The 16,944-nt window shown below is 36.2% G+C and overlaps 1 protein-coding gene across 1 annotated transcript; it reads right to left on the bottom strand.

Moving 5' to 3' along the window:
- esrrd (estrogen-related receptor delta) lies at positions 1 to 13,719 on the bottom strand. The gene is made up of 7 exons (XM_079620297.1): positions 13,587 to 13,719; positions 11,803 to 12,194; positions 9,194 to 9,310; positions 7,256 to 7,366; positions 6,917 to 7,078; positions 4,704 to 4,973; positions 1 to 1,862 (listed from the first exon to the last, which is right to left on the bottom strand). The coding sequence occupies exons 1-7, from the start codon at positions 13,640 to 13,642 to the stop codon at positions 1,618 to 1,620; spliced, it is 1,353 nt and encodes a 450-aa protein (XP_079476423.1). The 5' UTR covers positions 13,643 to 13,719; the 3' UTR covers positions 1 to 1,617.
- Positions 13,720 to 16,944: the final 3,225 nt, after the last annotated feature.

Below are 16,944 nucleotides of genomic sequence, written 5' to 3'. Positions count from 1 at the left end.
TCCAGCTAAAGTTAGTTTATATTGATTCACTTCCATCGCAACGATCATTAGTTATTAAATTAGAGACCGCTAAGACGACACCGTTCTCTCTACAGACTTTAAACGCGGACCTGTGAGAAACGCTGATGACGCTCACGTGCGCATCAAGAATTAATTATATAGTTATGCGCGTTTGAATATGTGCGCAGGTTTGTAATTCCCGCCAAACCAAGCCTTAACAAACTACTTGTCTGGCCTTAAACATTTTGGATCACTTCGGGGTAGATACGCGAAACCGGAAACTCTATTGTTGATTCGAATAGCAAACACGCACCGCAACAACAGATGATGGTTGAAATAAAATGCTGGTGGAGTCAACCAATCAAAATGCGGCCATGAACTCGACCAATCAGCATGTTCAGCGCACAAGTCCCACCCCTGAAAGTTCCTGAACTTTGAAAAAGTACTACCCAGCGAACAGGGACTTTCTGAGGGGGAAATATTTACCCGGACCTTCATTTAAACCCTGATTCCTGCGGTGGAAACACACTGAGTCCCTAGGGAAAGTTCATGCGGTGGAAATCCGTCTGAGAACCACCATCAGTAAGAGTTGTTTGCTATTCGAATCAACAATGGAGTTAAAAAAATACGACCGATGACGAGGTTCAGGCTTTATTAAGCTTAAAGGTGCAGTCTGTAAGAATAACAACTAGTGGTCGAAATAGTTACTGCAGTCCGAATTCAAAATATCGGAGATCGTTGTTTCTCCCTCCACCTGGTCCTCGGACTCGACGGCGCTCACACGGGTCGCCAGTTTGAGCTCACGCAACAGGAACGAGCGCGATTGACAATGAAAATTGGCAGTGCAGGATCACACAGACCAAAACAAAAACATTCCAGTCCGGAAACGCACATTTCAAAGTAAAATAACTGACATTTTGGCATAATTTGTGTGTGTTATGGTTTGTTCAAGCCCGAAAGAGAACTTGATAGGCTACTGACGCGCGTCTTTTCTGTGGGTCGTGTGTGTGTGTGTGTGTGTGTGTAATAGGCAGGACTTACAGCGCGGTCTCTTTAGTCCTGTCGCGCTTGAGCGGTTTAAAATACATTAATAAGAGCGTGATCATACAACGCTAGTCAATTGCGTGAAATATTTTTTAACGCTTTAAACTTTTTTTTTTTTTTTTGCGGTGCCGCGGTGTGCAAGTGATGAAACCGGTGTTGTGACTGAACACCGTGTAACACCGGTAACACCAACTATCGTAGCAAGCCTACTGTAGAAGTGTTTTTCAGAGAAACGAGTATGTGAACTTAGCATGTTTCCTCAATATATGCAAATATTTTTATGCTTTAGTAGAGTGAAAAAGTTACATACAGCCCCTTTAAATCCAGCGGGAACTGTAAAGTCGTGCGCAGTCCTACGTCACCGGACTAATTTGCCTAATCTTCGCGGTACTTTAGTACGCAGACAGCAACAGGTCTGGGGGAAAAAAAGTTTCTGGGATAAATTGTTCGGGTGATTTCGGTGGAAACGCGGCTTTATTAAGGGAACGGGTGTATTACGGGCCCGTCCTCGTATTCTTTCATAGGGCCCAAACTCTCTATCGGCGCCCCTGGCTCAGTCCACAGTGTGCAAGTCTAGATGTTGGCGTCCAGCATCTCCAGGAAGAGTTTGTGCATGGGCACGCGTCCCTGCGCGTGTATCCGGCTGAAGCAGCGAGCGGCCCGGTGTGCCGTCTGGCGGAGCAGCGGGAGCGTCATGAGGAGTCTCCCGGCCCGGTGCGGTTCGGCCGGTCTCTGAGCGCTCTCGTACTCCTGAAGCGCCTCGTGGAGCCCGTCCTGGAAACACTGCACAGCGTCTGCGCACTCCACGTTCTCTGCGTCTGGAAGAAAACCATCGGCAAGGTCATACACCACATCCGATTGAGTGTTAAACTCTGTTGTGTTTGCTTAACACTGCGGCGGCTCCCATTGTTGACGCTTAATGGACCAGCAGAACACATCTCTCTGCTCACGCGCTTTCTGTGTCGAGAGCAAAGACTACAGTTTCCCAGTCACATCTAATTGGCAAACCATCGACAAGGTCATGTACAACATCCGATTGAGTGTTCAAGTTAAGTCACCTTTATTTATATAGCGCTTCTTACAATACCGAGTGTTTTAAAGCAGCTTTACAGAGATAACAGGAAAATAATGCAACAAAGTTTGTTTCTAGAAGAAAATAGTTTCACAGTCCAGCTGAAGTAAGCTCAGTGATGGTTCATTTTTGTTATAAAAAAAGGTGGTGTAATGCCCTTTTCACAAGATGTAAAATAAGTCTCTGATGTCCCCAGAGTGTGTGTGTGAAGTTTTAGCTCTTAATACCCCACAGATATTTTTATATATCATGTTAAAGTCGTCACTTTTTGAGGGTGAGCAAAAACACACTGTTTTGTGTCTGTTCCTTTAAATGCAAATGAGCTGCTGCTCCCGGCACAGGGGGCGGAGCTTCAAGAGCTCGTGTCCTTTTACCACACACACACACACACACACACACACACACACACAGAGCATTCAAAAAATGTTTGGCCATTTATGTTCAAACCGGAGTCAGAAAGATGGAGAGACTCAAGAAGAAGTGACAACATGTAGAAGCAACAGGACATTTCTGAACGGTTAGTTGATGAATTTATGTCCCTGTGTAGTCATCTTCTAGTCATTGATTAGCATATTCTGTCATGATAATCTATAAATCGTGTTCTGGGGCGGTGTTTATATTATACAAATATCTCCTTTTGCTTTGAACTTTGAGTGTTGTAACTCTGCAGATGTTATTTATGATCAAACAGCAACATTACACACTAACTACAGTTAGAAAAGTCAAATCATAATCAAACACCCCTTTATTTTAGTTCATATATATATATATAGCCGCTCTAGAGAAAACTGTGATGTCATCGTCCAGCTCAGCTCAGTTCTCATATAATGGTGTTAATGCAGGCAGATCAATAATATTGTTGAATATTAAAGTAAATGCCCCCCAAAAGCCAGAGGCAACAGTGGAGAGGAACCAACATCTCCATCAGTGACAGAATGGAGAAAAAAAACCTTTGGAGAATCCAGACGCAGTCGCTCAGTTCAGTTATGATTATGATTATGACTCAGGCAGCATTACAGGTCAGAAGTCAGATTGGATTGAAACATTGAGAATATTTTCCATCTGGTTGAAGGTCGCAGTGTGGAGACGAGTCAGTGCTGATGTCTGACACACTGTTGTGTTTGCTAAAAACTGCGGCGACTCCCATTGTTGGCGCTTAATGGACTAGCGAGTACATCTCTCTGCTCACGCTCTTCAGATCTTTCTGTGTCGAGAGCAAAAACAATAGTTTCCCAGTGATGTCTGACTCGAATCTGCCCTGTGGTCAGATGCAAGCTGGGAGACACGGCTAATGCTTTATTGATCTGTGCTCCGCACTGCTAGATCCCTATTGATTGTTTTTGAGTCTGAGACTGAAAATGGGAACTAAAATGAAGTAGAATGAATACAAACCAGATTTAGAGAGTTTAAGCAATCCCTGAACGCTTCTTAAGCAGCATCAATACAACCATAAACACAATACAACCATAAAAGCATCAATACAACCATAAACACACACACCACACACTTAATTAACACACAACCTCTTCGTACATCAACTACTCAAACTTCTGACATGTGAATTTGTTCATAACTTATAACTGCATATATAACCTTCTGATCTAAAGACTTTGCTTCAGTGCTTGAAAATAGTTTTGTAAAATAATGTTATATTATAACGATTTTCCATGATTATATATGTATATATGTAGTTTCGTATAACTATTATAATACTTTTATAACATGTATAATAATATAAACATTATAATAGTATATAATTTTTGTTTATTCTTATATATAACAAAATAAAATATATTTTTTATTATTAAATATCTATAATTAGATAATTAGCTTTGTGTAATAATATAAAATTATAATAATGCATTTCTATGAATATATATATATATTTCTATTATATATGTATATATAAAACTTAATGTGATAACTAAATAATTTGTAAAATACAAACAATAAATAATTATATTTTTAGTATAATTAATATTTATGTATTTTATATATAATATAATATAACATAGTATAGCATTATTTAGTTTTGTATAATAATGTAATTCATATTTTTGTATTTTATATAACTTTATTTGTATTATGTATTATCTATAATTAGCTTTGTATTATATATTATATATAGTGAAAGGTGAAACTGAAAAAATTTGAATATGGTGCAATACTAATACTAATACTAATATATTATATAGACTCATTACATGCAAAGTGAGATATTTCAAGCATTTATTTGTTATAATTTTGATGATTATGGTGTACAGCTTATGAAAACCTTTTCACAATATTATACTTTTGAATTTGGGGTTTTCATAAGCTGTAAGCCATAATCATCAAAATTATAACAAATAAAGGCTTGAAATATCTCACTTTGCATGTAATGAGTCTATATAATATAATAGTTTCACCTTTTAAGTTGAATTACTGAAATAAACAAACTTTTGCACCATATTCTAATTTTCGAGTTTCAACTGTACTGTATATAATTTAATATGTAATATAGTATAACACATTTGTTTGACTGATTATCAAGCTTAAGCCAGTATATTGTGAGCATCTGTTGACGTGAGGGATTGGTCATATGTACCTGAGTTGGCCAGGGCCATGGCTTTGAGCGTGAGCATCTCCTCCTGGTTCAGGCTCATCTGCTGGTACCTGCCGGTCAGGTGTCTGAGAGCCGTGTGCAGATCCTGCAGTCCCGCGGCTCGGCTCTGGCTCTCGCTCAGGCGCAGGTTCTCCGCAAACTGAAGCTCGTCGGCCGAGGCCTGAGATCTCCAAACCACGTTCAGGACCAGCGTCTCCATCCAGCCGCTCTGGAGCAAAGCCATCTGATCCACCAGAGACAGGCCAGAGAATCCTGACACAGAGAGTTGGGTTTAAATCGAGAGAGCAGGTTTTAGATCCTAAAAAAATAAAATAATTTTCCTTTAATCCTCCCTTGTCTGGCTTTACTCTGATCAAGGCCTGAACTTTGCATTTTCAGAAGTGCTGGGTACAATGACGCATTCATTTTTTCCCCTCTTTTGCGCAGGTCATGTTTTGAAAGACGATGTCCTGTAGCTTACTAATGTAAGCTATCCAAGCTACTATGCTCTCCAATATCCAATATTCAGTTCGCATTTATGAGGAAAAAACGATGTTACGGACGTGATCGCTCTGAAATCGGCACTAAAAGATGCTTTAAAACTTTCACAGAGACACAAAGCCTTTCTTTAAAGTGAATTTCAACCAATTGCCTGGATTTAATAAATAATAAGTAAAGCAGATAATAGATAGGCCTATCACGACGACACGGAGGCGCCGGCGCGTGAACTGGAGCTCGTCTCATAAATGAACCGAAACTCAGCACAGCCTACTTGCCTCACAGACCTGAGAAATATATCTATTATCTACAGAACGCTTGAAATCATACTTTCAAACAGAACAATTCAAAACGAAAGAAAACTATATAATCTGTATGAAAAGTGCATTTCTCTCCGGCGCGTTCACTACTGCGAAGATCGCGCGTCAGCATCGTCAACTTCATCTTTGCAGCCGACCGACACAGAAAACACTTGTTTATTAATAAACAATTACAATGTCTCCTTGCTATATTTGACATATTCATAATCATTACGTTTGCCGGTTCTTTGTGACAGCTTTTAGGTGCTTTATTATAGCGCCACCCTTAGGCTACATGTTACATGAACAGAATTATTATTTATTTTTTTAATAGTGGGTAAAAAATCATGATACGAACCAAATCGTTGGTTTGGTGTATAGTTACAGCCCTAGCAACCCTAAAAAGGGGTAAAAACCCTAAAAACTGCTCCCACCGAAATCGACGCCTATGCTCGCTTGCTTTAGTCCTCAGTTGTAAGTCGCTTTGGACAAAGGCGTCCGCTAAATGACTAAATGTAAATGTTCGTACGGATACCGTCACATACAATTCAAGGACTTTTCAAGCTCTACTTTCTTGGTTTTAATGGACTACAATCAGAGATCTCAATTGTTAAATAATATCTTTATTTTTCAAATTCTAAAAAAGGTAAATGGATAAATAAAAATAAACTAATAAAACAGAATGGTACAAATAAAGGGCAGTGGATGCAATGACTGCGGTAACTAACCATCGAACGAATACTATGACAAAGATATTGCTTTCTTAATCAAACTGATTTTCTATAAAACGGACAGTTCCGGTCCTTGATTCTGATTGGTTGTGACCGCATTACGTCAGTGTTACTGCGCAACTGCCGTTTGTGATGCTTTGTTGCTGCATGTGTTGCTTAGCAACCACTTCGTAACATTGCTTGGCGGAGGAATGAATGTGTTATAACTTATATTTTTTGCTGCTGGTGTTTATTTTATGAATAAATTAATGTTAAAATGAATATTTTTATGGAGTAACCATTTTATAAAAGCAATAAGCCCCTTGAAGTCGTGTTTTAGGCACTCCGCTGTTCTAAATTCACTGTAAACAGGGCTTATTGCTTTATTTTCTAATGAATATATGATTGACCTGAAGAATAAAAGCTGTATAATATACTTGGATATTTATATGAGCAACATCACACTCATAGTCAAGCGAAATTGCTCTATATCTATATATCAGACGTTCATTTTGCGTGAAAAGATTGCTTAATCAATCAAATTAAACTCTAATTTCACATATATTTTCTTTCAATAATTCAAGCACTTTTAAAGTAGCCTACTTTATAATAAATATGACTGTTCTCAAGGGTTAAACTTCAAAAAGCCAAATTCAAGCACTTTAAGCAGCTTGATATATTGAGCACAAAAACATCTAAGTGTGTGTACCTGGTATGTGTTTAGCCCAGCCAATCATAACCAGGAGCTCCCTGTTTAAAAGGTCACATAAGGTCATGAGTGTCTTGAGGTCACTGTCAGGGGTCGCGGGGTCAGGAGTGGCTCGCAGAGGAGCCGGTTCACACACCAGCAGCTGAGAGATCACTTTGTTTCCTTTAAAAGAAAAGAAGATGCTTTATTGATGAAGTTAAACCCTTAATCAGGTTAAATCCTCACACACACATAATCCAATGACGACAGTTTCTCAGAGTTATGCTCAGTCCTTCGCTGTTTTTGTTCATATTAAAGATGTAAAAGTGGTTGTGTTGATCCGTGTGTGGCGAGACTCACTGATTGGTTTGCTTGGATGTGTGTAAGGTGTTTTGGTGAAGAGAGAGAGTGCCGAGTCGACTCTGCGCTTGTACTTCTGTCGTCCTCCTCTCACGCGGTCCATGCGCACACCTGGACAGGTACGGGGAAATCAACACCTTATTTTAAGATAAATCAACCGTTTCTTCTCGTTTCTTACTATTCTTGACAAGACACCTTTACTAAAAAATAAAAAGACATGCACTGTGTTCAAACATACTGAACGTTTCCATCAAAAGTTGCGAATTTAACTTATATTGGGTTATTCTAAATTTTAAGGTGTCATTGTTACAGTGTAATTATATATTTAAGGACTGAGTAATATTAATTTACAGCATGTACTTACTATAGCGTTAGGGTTAGGTTGAGGGTTAGTTGCATGTAATTATGCATAATTTACTGTTATTACTATGGTAAGTACATGTAACATATGTAACAACGACACTGTAAAATAAAGTGTTACTGAATATTGCATAAATGTTCAAGAGAACAAAACTGTCACTTTCTGGGAAATTGGCACAAAATATCTGGAATAAAGATGCAGTAAAGCTGTCATGATGTCTAGCGTTCGGATGCTGGTGTTCGGGAACACACTCGTGTGTGAGACGATTCTGGAGGGAATTAAACCAAATCATTCTGATCATCACACACTTTGACTTTGAGTTTCAGAAACACCAAACCAACATTGGAGATGCTGTGATACGATTGGTCCACTGATTACTCCAGTTAACCAATCACAGCCTCTGCTGAGACAAAGTCACGGGAGTTTTTTTATCGAGGGATTTTTTCGGTAAATGTGTTTATGTTCCTCAATTGACCCTTCGCACGGAGTTTGATTGACAGGTGATCTGACCAATCACACTTCGCCATCCGCCATTTTGTCCGACAAAGCAGTCAGGAGAGTTAGTAGATTAACATGGGAGGATTTGAGCTTGAGAAGCGGAGTGTACTGACGTCTTTCCGCGGTTAAAACAACATTCCTTCTGATGTTCATTCATGTTTATTTGATGCTATAAATGAACTAGAAGGAAGAGATGATCGGTTCACGAGCAGCTTTAACTGAGGCGACACAGCGATCTGTCACACACATTAAAGAGCCACAAAACGCTATTTATTGTTTAAATTTATTTAAAAAAATGACCAAATTTAAAAAGGTGAGACTTTGTTTAATATGTTTAATATCAAAAGATACCGAAAAGTAAGTCTGTGTCTGTCAGTGTCCTCGCATTGCATGTCCATGCATTTTTTATGCGCATTTTCAGAAATTAAGCATCCAGAGTTTATTTATGCTATATCCCAAAATGCAAATATAAATAGGTGGATGGAAACATAAAAATCTGAGGGTGAAAATCTAATTTAAAATCTAAAAAATATGCAAAACAAAGAAATCTTATTACATAAAATAATTATTTAAGATTGTGTCCAATTTCAATATAAGCAGTAACACTTTATTTATAAACAACTGCATTAGTTAACATGAAAAACAATGAAAATGATTTATAAAGCATTTATCAATCTTAGTTAATGTTAACTTCGACATTTATTTATTATTAAAATCCAAAGTTGCATCTGTTAATATTATTTAATGGATACTTAGCTGCATTTAATTTACCAACGTGAATAATTAATAAATACAGTAGATAATGTTGACTAATGAATGTAAAATATTCCCATATTACCACATGCACGATATTCCCTCAGATTGTTTTGCTGCTAATATCTTTTGAAATATTGCATAACAAAACAAGTTTTTCTGCTAGTGTGGCATCCAGTATACGGGCACAGGTTATTAGTGGGTGCTTCCCACACCATTGTTATTACTCATACTTATTTTTACCCATAGTAAGCAAACATCTAAAGCTAAAATATAAGTCATAGCACTGTTGAAGTGTAAAAGTGTGATGTTAGAGAGGAACTGACCCTCTCTCATCATGCCGGCGCGCAGGCACTTCTGGAAACGACAGGCTTGGCAAGACTTCCTCCGTCTCTTGGTGATCTCGCAGTCGTTCACCACAGGACAACTGTACTCGATGTTTCCTGGAACAACAACAAATCAAACTCGATTTAAATTCGGCACAGTGCTGAACACTTCTCTTCTGTGGCCTGTTCATACTTTTATATTCATGAAAGGTTGAAAACAGACCGAGGAGAGTCCAACTCGTGTTAAAACACATGCTCTGAATACTTCTACCGTATCTCCTTCTCTTCAGGACACGTCGTTAGTGGATTGTTAATAAAAAGCATAAGGTTATATGCACACTTCTGAGAGCCGTCGCACTCACTGAGCGAGATACTATTTATATATTTGTTTAATCAAACATGAAGTCCATTTGTTCCACGCTTCACAAGCTGAGCTTTCACACAGAAATCCATAGGAGTCCAGACAGGGTTCAATTATTGATTTACACTGCCTCATAATTTAATAATCATAGCAAGAAGTAGAAAGTTTGTGTTTTCCCAGAGGCGAGCGTATTGACGACTGCTCAACACCCATTAATGCCCGGAGAAGCAAATCCTGCATTTTTTCCCCCATTTCCACAGTTAAGTGTGATCAATAGATCTGTGTAAAACACAACGCCGGACAAGACTGTGTGTGATTAGAGCATCCATTATGTGATTGAACACTTTATCAATATATTGATATGTTAACACACACACACACACTGCTTACACTTGTGCTCTGTCTGCCCAAGGCCAAAGCCAATAAAAATCATCCATCTGTCAGAAACATAATTATATATATATATATATATATACACAGTACCGGTCAAAAGTTTGGAAACATTAGGATTTTTAATACTAGTCTCTTATGAGTCTTATAGTCTCTTAAAATAAGTCTCGTATGCTCATCAAGGCTTCATTTATTTGATCAAAAATACAGAAAAAACTGTAATATTGTGAAATATTATTGCAATTTAAAAATTGTGACCAAAGCTGAATTTTCAGCATCATTACTCCAGTCTTTTATAACCTGTGATCATTTTTTCAGGATTGTTTGATGAATAAAATGCTAAAAAAGAACAGCATTTATTTAAAATAGAAATATTTTGTAACAATATACAATAATGTTCAAAAGTTTGGGATCAGTAAAAAAAAAAAAAAAATTTTTTGAGAGGAATAAGTACCTTTATTTTCAAAATAAATCAAATGTGATAGTAAAGATTTATATTGTTCACAGCCAGATTATATTCCATACATATATTTTCGGTGTGCGCCAATATGCAACAATTCTAGATAATATTATATCTTTGCCGGTATTCTATTTATAAAAATGTACAATACAGTTTTTTATATATTTTATAAAAAATTCCAGTGGATAATTATTAATCATTGGCAACAGTTTTATCTTTACAGTCTCTCATCAAATACCTCATAATTTTCACTTAGTATTATCTGGTTACACTTTTGGTTAAAACGTTACGGTGTAATTATGCATTTAAGGTCTGAATAATAATAAATAACTACATGTACTTACTATAGAGTTAGAGTTAGGATTATGTTTTTTTTTTAGGGTTAGTTGCATGTAATTATGCATAATTTATAGATATGACTACATGTAACGTGTAACAAGGACGCTGTAAAATACAGTGTTAGCTTATTTAAAACATCCTAAATAACCGAAGCCATGTCAGATGTATGGAGCACGCTCCTGAGGTGCTTTGATTAAAACAGCACACTGAGTCTTCACACACAAATCAATGTCAGACAGATAGTTAGCTCATGTAATATTGATCATCGCATGCATTCATTAACAGCATAAGCCCCTCTCTCACACACTCCAACACTCATTTTCATTATTAAGTTATTAATTAACACTATGCATTCTTATATAAGGTCATACTGACTTCTTTTGTTTTGTGACTATAGTAAAATGTTTATTTTAAAGTGTCATTGTTACATATGTTACATGTTACTATAGTAATAACTATACATTATGCATGTAACTAACCCTCAAACAAACCCTAACCCTATAGTACATCTAGTTAATTATTCATAGCCTATTTAAATGTATATTTACAGTGTAACAACGACACCTTAAAATAGGATTTGGTTAAGGGTTAGTTGCATGTAATCATGCATAATTTACTGCTATTACTATGGTAAGTACATGTAACAAGGACACTGTAAAATAAAGTGCTATCCATTTTATTGTAAGGTATCATTGTTGCAATGTAATGATATAATTAAGTAGCCTACTAATAATTAACTATGTACTTACTATAGGGCTAGGGTAGGATTTGGTTGAGGGTTAGTTGCATGTAATTAAGCATAGGCCTAATTTATGTTTATTTATGTTACACACATGTAACATGTAACAATGACACTGTAAAATAAAGCGTTAGCATAAAGTGTAACTAAAATGTTTTTATTTTATTTTATTTTATTATTAATTTTATTTGTGGCAGCTGTGTTGACCTTGAATGGTTCTTTTGAAGACGAATTAACATTATGCATGCTTATATAAGTTCATACTGACTTTTATTAGTCTTGTGAATATAGTAATAATGTTTTGAGGCGGTTGTGCTCACCTTGAATGGTTCTTTTGAAGAAGGCCTTGCACGCCTCGCACGACGCGACGCCGTAGTGGTACCCGGACGCGTAGTCTCCGCACACCAGACACAGGCGCTTGGGCCCGGGGTTCAGCGACGGGATGAAGTCGCTGAGGAGAGACTCGGTGTGTCCCGTCGGGTGGAAGAGAGCCGGGGCGCTGCTGCTGGAGATGGAGCTGGAGCTCACCGGGGAGTCCGGGTTCAGAGACGGGTTTCGGGAGAACACGCTGTAGCCGCTGCTGTCCGACGCGCTCCCGGGGCTGAACGGGGTCGCGCTGCTGTCCAGGCCGAACGAGGGGCTCAGCGGGTCGGCCTTGAGCGGCGCATCGGTCGGGGACGGCGGGTCATCAGAGGTGGACGGGTCCAGGAGGCTGATAAGGATGGAGTGAGTTCAAAGTGTTAGCTTGTAACACTTTATTTTAAGGTGTCATTAATGCAGTGTAATTATATATTTAAGTAGGCTACTCAGTAATATTAAGCAAATTTGAATTTTTAAGGCTATAGGCTACAGTAACGAAATATGATTTTACTAGTTGCGAAGTAGATAGCTTAGTACATTGTAGGCTACTTGAGTACAAGTAAAATTAAAGATTTAAAAATATACTTAAAAAAAGTAGGCCTACCCGAAAAAACGACTTAATTACAGTAACGTGGGAAGTTGTAATTCGTTACTTCCACCCCTGGCAACTACATGTGCTTACTATAGGGTTAGGGTTTGGTTGAGGGTTAGTTGCATGTAATTATGCATAATTTACTGTTATTACTACGGTAAGTACGTGTAACATATGTAACAAGGACACTGTAAAATAAAGTGTTTTGTCAGTATAAATGACCTAAGTATTGGTAACAATTTATTTTACAATGTCCTTGTTTAATAACTATAAATGATGCATAATTACACGCAACTAACCCTAAACCGAAACCCTAACCTTATAGTAAGTAATATTACCCACAGTACTTAAATGTATAGTTGCAGTGTAACAAGGACGCAGTTACACTTTATTTTAAGGTGTTCATGTTACAGTGTGATTATAGATTTAGGGTCTGAATATTAATAAATGAACTACATGTACTTACTATATAGAGTTAGGATTAGGATTAGGTTTTGGTTTAGAGTTAATTGTATGTAATTATGCATCATTTGCAGTTATTACTACAGTAACTACATGTAACGTGTGTAACAAGTTCACAGTAAAATAGTGTTGCCAAAAAAGTGTAACCAAAATATTTTGATTATCACGACTCACTTCATAAATGAATGTTGTGCCACTCTGATATATATATATATATGTATATATATAGCAAAACTAAACTATGCCAAAACATGCATAAAGGATACATAAATTCTAGTCAGTACAAAATCATTAGAAGTTAATGATAACAAAAATGATCATGCCAGTATAGAGTTAAGATACATTTCACTGGAAATAATTGTCATAAGCATTACATAGTGATTGTATGTTACCTAATGACAAATGAAGCATTATTTACATATTTGTAATGACACGCGATATTCAAACAGCACACCACACACACCACAGCCCATTAAAACAGTAAACTGAAGCTTAATTACTGGCATTTTACAGTAAAATCAAAGAGTTGCAAAAGTAATTTGACTTTTTAAAACTCTATTATGAAAATTATGAAAAGAAAAAATGATGAAACTCAACTTATGCTGAAATGATGGTGACAGTTGTGAAGTTAACGCACGTAAATGAAGATAATAATGAAGCGTTTTCTACAGTGTCGCTGGTTTAACTTACTTGTGCTGGTTCAGAAACTGGAAGTTCTCACTCAGGCAAAACTCCTTCATGTCCATCACTATTTTCCCCAGGGATTGTGCGTCTGAAGCGAGATCCGAGCGGGATGAGACTGAGAGAGACTGTACAGGACCTCAGGGGGAGCAGGTTTATTTAAGTGATGCTCGGGCTGGGAGGAGTCACGCTGTCTAATCCAGATGCATGCTGATTAAAACCCTATTGATGGGTTCTCATAACTGACAGGTCAAATCCTCGAAACCGACAAGCAGGCCAACTGCAGATCACTCGATCAAGGCCAGCTCTGCAGAACAACACACTCACAGAACGACGCCTTCGATGGAGAGGTATTTAGATACAATCATGAAAGCAGTGATTGCTCATTTTCATCATTTTTTTTTTAGGCTACTGAAGTTTTCAGATACTCAGTGTTGTGTGTAAATACGTATAAAGACATTCCTTCTCTGCAGTTGACTGCGAACACCAACAAACCACTCCCGCAACATCAAGTCTGCTTCATTTCCTTGTTTCCACTGTTGACGCTCCAAACAGCCGCTAATTTGAGCTCTCCGACTGGAATTACTGGATCTCTGAGGGGTTTCGGCCAATCACACGCCACGCCATTCATGCACCGAGTCCAGTCCACGTACAGTACAGTTAAAGAGAGAATATTTCAGCTAATTCAGGCACTACAGCAAAACCGTTTAGTTAAATTTTTGCATGTTACATATAAATAATGCATAATTACATGCAACTAACACCCTAATCATAACTCTAAGTACATGTAGTTAATTATTATTACTTACATGCATAATTACACCGTGACATGGACACCTTAAAATAAAGGGTTACACTGTCATTGTTACAGTGTAATTATATATTTAAGGACTGAGTAATAATATTTAACATCATGTACTTATTATAGGGTTTGGTTGAGGGTTAGTTGCATGTAATTATGCATACTTTACTGTTATTACTATAGTAAGTACATGTAACATATGTAACAAGGACACTGTAAAATAAAGTGTTACACTATAAAAAATGCTGGGTTGTTTTAACCCAACTTTGGGTCAAATATGGACAAACCCAGCCATTGGGTTACATTTTTAAATTGCATTTTTGATCCAACGTTTGGGGTTGTCCACATTTGACCCAAAATTGGGTTAAAACAACCCAGCATTTTTTTAGAGTGAAATAAAGTGTAACCAAAACATTTCACATGGTAAAAAGTGTTAACATTTAACATTAGATAATGCATTAGCTCACATGGACTACCAATAATACATGTATTTTTTATAGCATTTATTAATAATGTTAATAAAAATTCAGTTGTTCAGTGTTTGTTCGTGTTAGTTCACAGCGCATTAACTAATGTTCAGGGTTATTATCGTTAACTACAAATATAAAAAAAAAACATTTCTAAAGCTGAAGTAAAGTCAAATATGAATATCAGTTGAAAAACTTAGAAAAGTTTAAGTTGAAGCACTAAAATTATTAACCGGAAAAAATTAAATAAAGACTAAAGCTACCTAAAATGGAAATGAAAATAAATTTAAGCTAAACAGGAATATTAAATAATAATAATAAAATGACAAAAGCAAATTAACATGAAAAATAAATAATACATTAATATTATATATATATATATATATATATATATATATATATATATATATATATATATATATAATATATATAAAATAAAATATATAATAAAATATTAATACAACTAAAATAACACTGCTAATGTTGATTTTTAAAATCTATATCAAAATGAACATTAATAATATAAGTATTGTGTGTTAATAACTAATTTTAACAAATTAAACCTTATTGTGAAGTGTTGCCAGATAATGGCTATTCTGTTGCATTCTGGTCAAATCTGATTATCTGTGATTGGTAAATGTAAACGAACATGTGACTGTGTGTGTGTGTGTGTGTGTGTGTGTGTGTGTGTGTGTTTGAGTGCAGCTGTGGGATGTTTAGTCAGTAGGTCAGGATTGTGGCGAGTACTGATGCTGTAAAAGTGCTGAGCTTCAGTGTTCAGCTTCACACACACACACACACACACACACACACACACACACACACTGACCTCCTGTGAGACTGTTACTGCCTCTGTGATGTAATAGACTCGCGTCTGAGGAAATCATTACTCCATTATTAGACATCATGGACACTTTCCACGAATGTCATTAACATATATACAAATGATATTATCAGCACAGTTTCAGTGACAAGTTGACATATTGAACTTCACACACACATTTGTGTACCAGCTGACGATTGTGCAGTCACATGATCAATGCCAGCAATTAGTGACCTAGAATCGAAAATGTTTATTATTTATTATAATCTTCATTGAAAAAGATGCATAATCTTTAGATGCATAATGCAAAATCATAAACACTAGGATTAGTTGGAAAAAAATAAACTCAATAAAAATCTCTCTCTCTGAATGTGTAAAAACATGCTTGAAATGTGCTAGCAACATAATTTGTGCTAGCAATGTGTTAAGCTTATTCATGTTAACAATATGGTAAAAGATGTTAGCAACATACTAAAACATGCTATGCTAATGCTAAAACATGCAGCAATGTGTTAAAACCTTATATACTGTCTATGGTTAAAACATGCTTGAAATGTGGTAGAAACATGATAACCCATGCTAGCGTTGTGTTAAAACATGTTAGATCATTCTAGAAACATGCTAGCAAAGAAATAAAAAATGCTAACAAATTAAAATATGCTATACAAATCAAAAATATTAGCATTAATATAATGCCCACTGTCCAGGGCGACAATGTAAAACTGACCACTCATCTGGGAAACCTGATTTATTATTGTTATAGTTAACGAAAATGAAAACTTGAATCAAAATAAAATATAAAAAAAATGTTGGTAACACTTTACGTAGTTAGTAAATAATAACTATAAATTAAGCATAATTACATGAAACTAACCCTAAACCAAACCTTAACCAACTCTATAATAGCCTACATGAAGTTAATTATTATTACTCAATACATAGTTAATTATTAATACATACAATATACATTTAAATAATTACAATGTAACACAGACACCTTAAAATAAAGTGTCACCTAAACTTTTTATGCATTCAAATAAAAACTATAAAAACATATATATTTTTAAACTAATAAAACAAAACAAAAACTACAACTTTCACTAAAATAAAAATTAAAAAACACACAAAAAAAAACAAAAAAACATTTAGAAAATATTAATATAAGCTATATCTCAATTGTAGCCTACTATGCATGGCTCTTATTTTATATGTCTGCAGTCAATATTTCCCTTCCATGTATATATTATTTATTATCCAGTAACATGAAATGGGATA

The sequence above is a fragment of the Phoxinus phoxinus genome (genome assembly GCF_949152265.1).
Source record: "Phoxinus phoxinus genome assembly, chromosome: 8".
Lineage (NCBI taxonomy): Eukaryota > Metazoa > Chordata > Actinopteri > Cypriniformes > Leuciscidae > Phoxinus > Phoxinus phoxinus.
This window is presented reverse-complemented; position numbering and strand designations above follow the sequence as displayed.

What these genes read in the sequence shown, in the direction of transcription:
- esrrd (XM_079620297.1), bottom strand. Translation starts at nt 13,642, where the DNA reads ATGGACATGAAGGAGTTTTGCCTGAGTGAGAACTTCCAGTTTCTGAAC. An exon ending in CTTCAAAAGAACCATTCAAG is followed by an intron (nt 9,311 to 11,802) that starts GTGAGCACAACC and finishes TTGTTGTTCCAG; the next exon opens with GAAACATCGAGTACAGTTGT. An exon ending in CGCCGGCATGATGAGAGAGG is followed by an intron (nt 7,367 to 9,193) that starts GTCAGTTCCTCT and finishes GTACCTGTCCAG; the next exon opens with GTGTGCGCATGGACCGCGTG.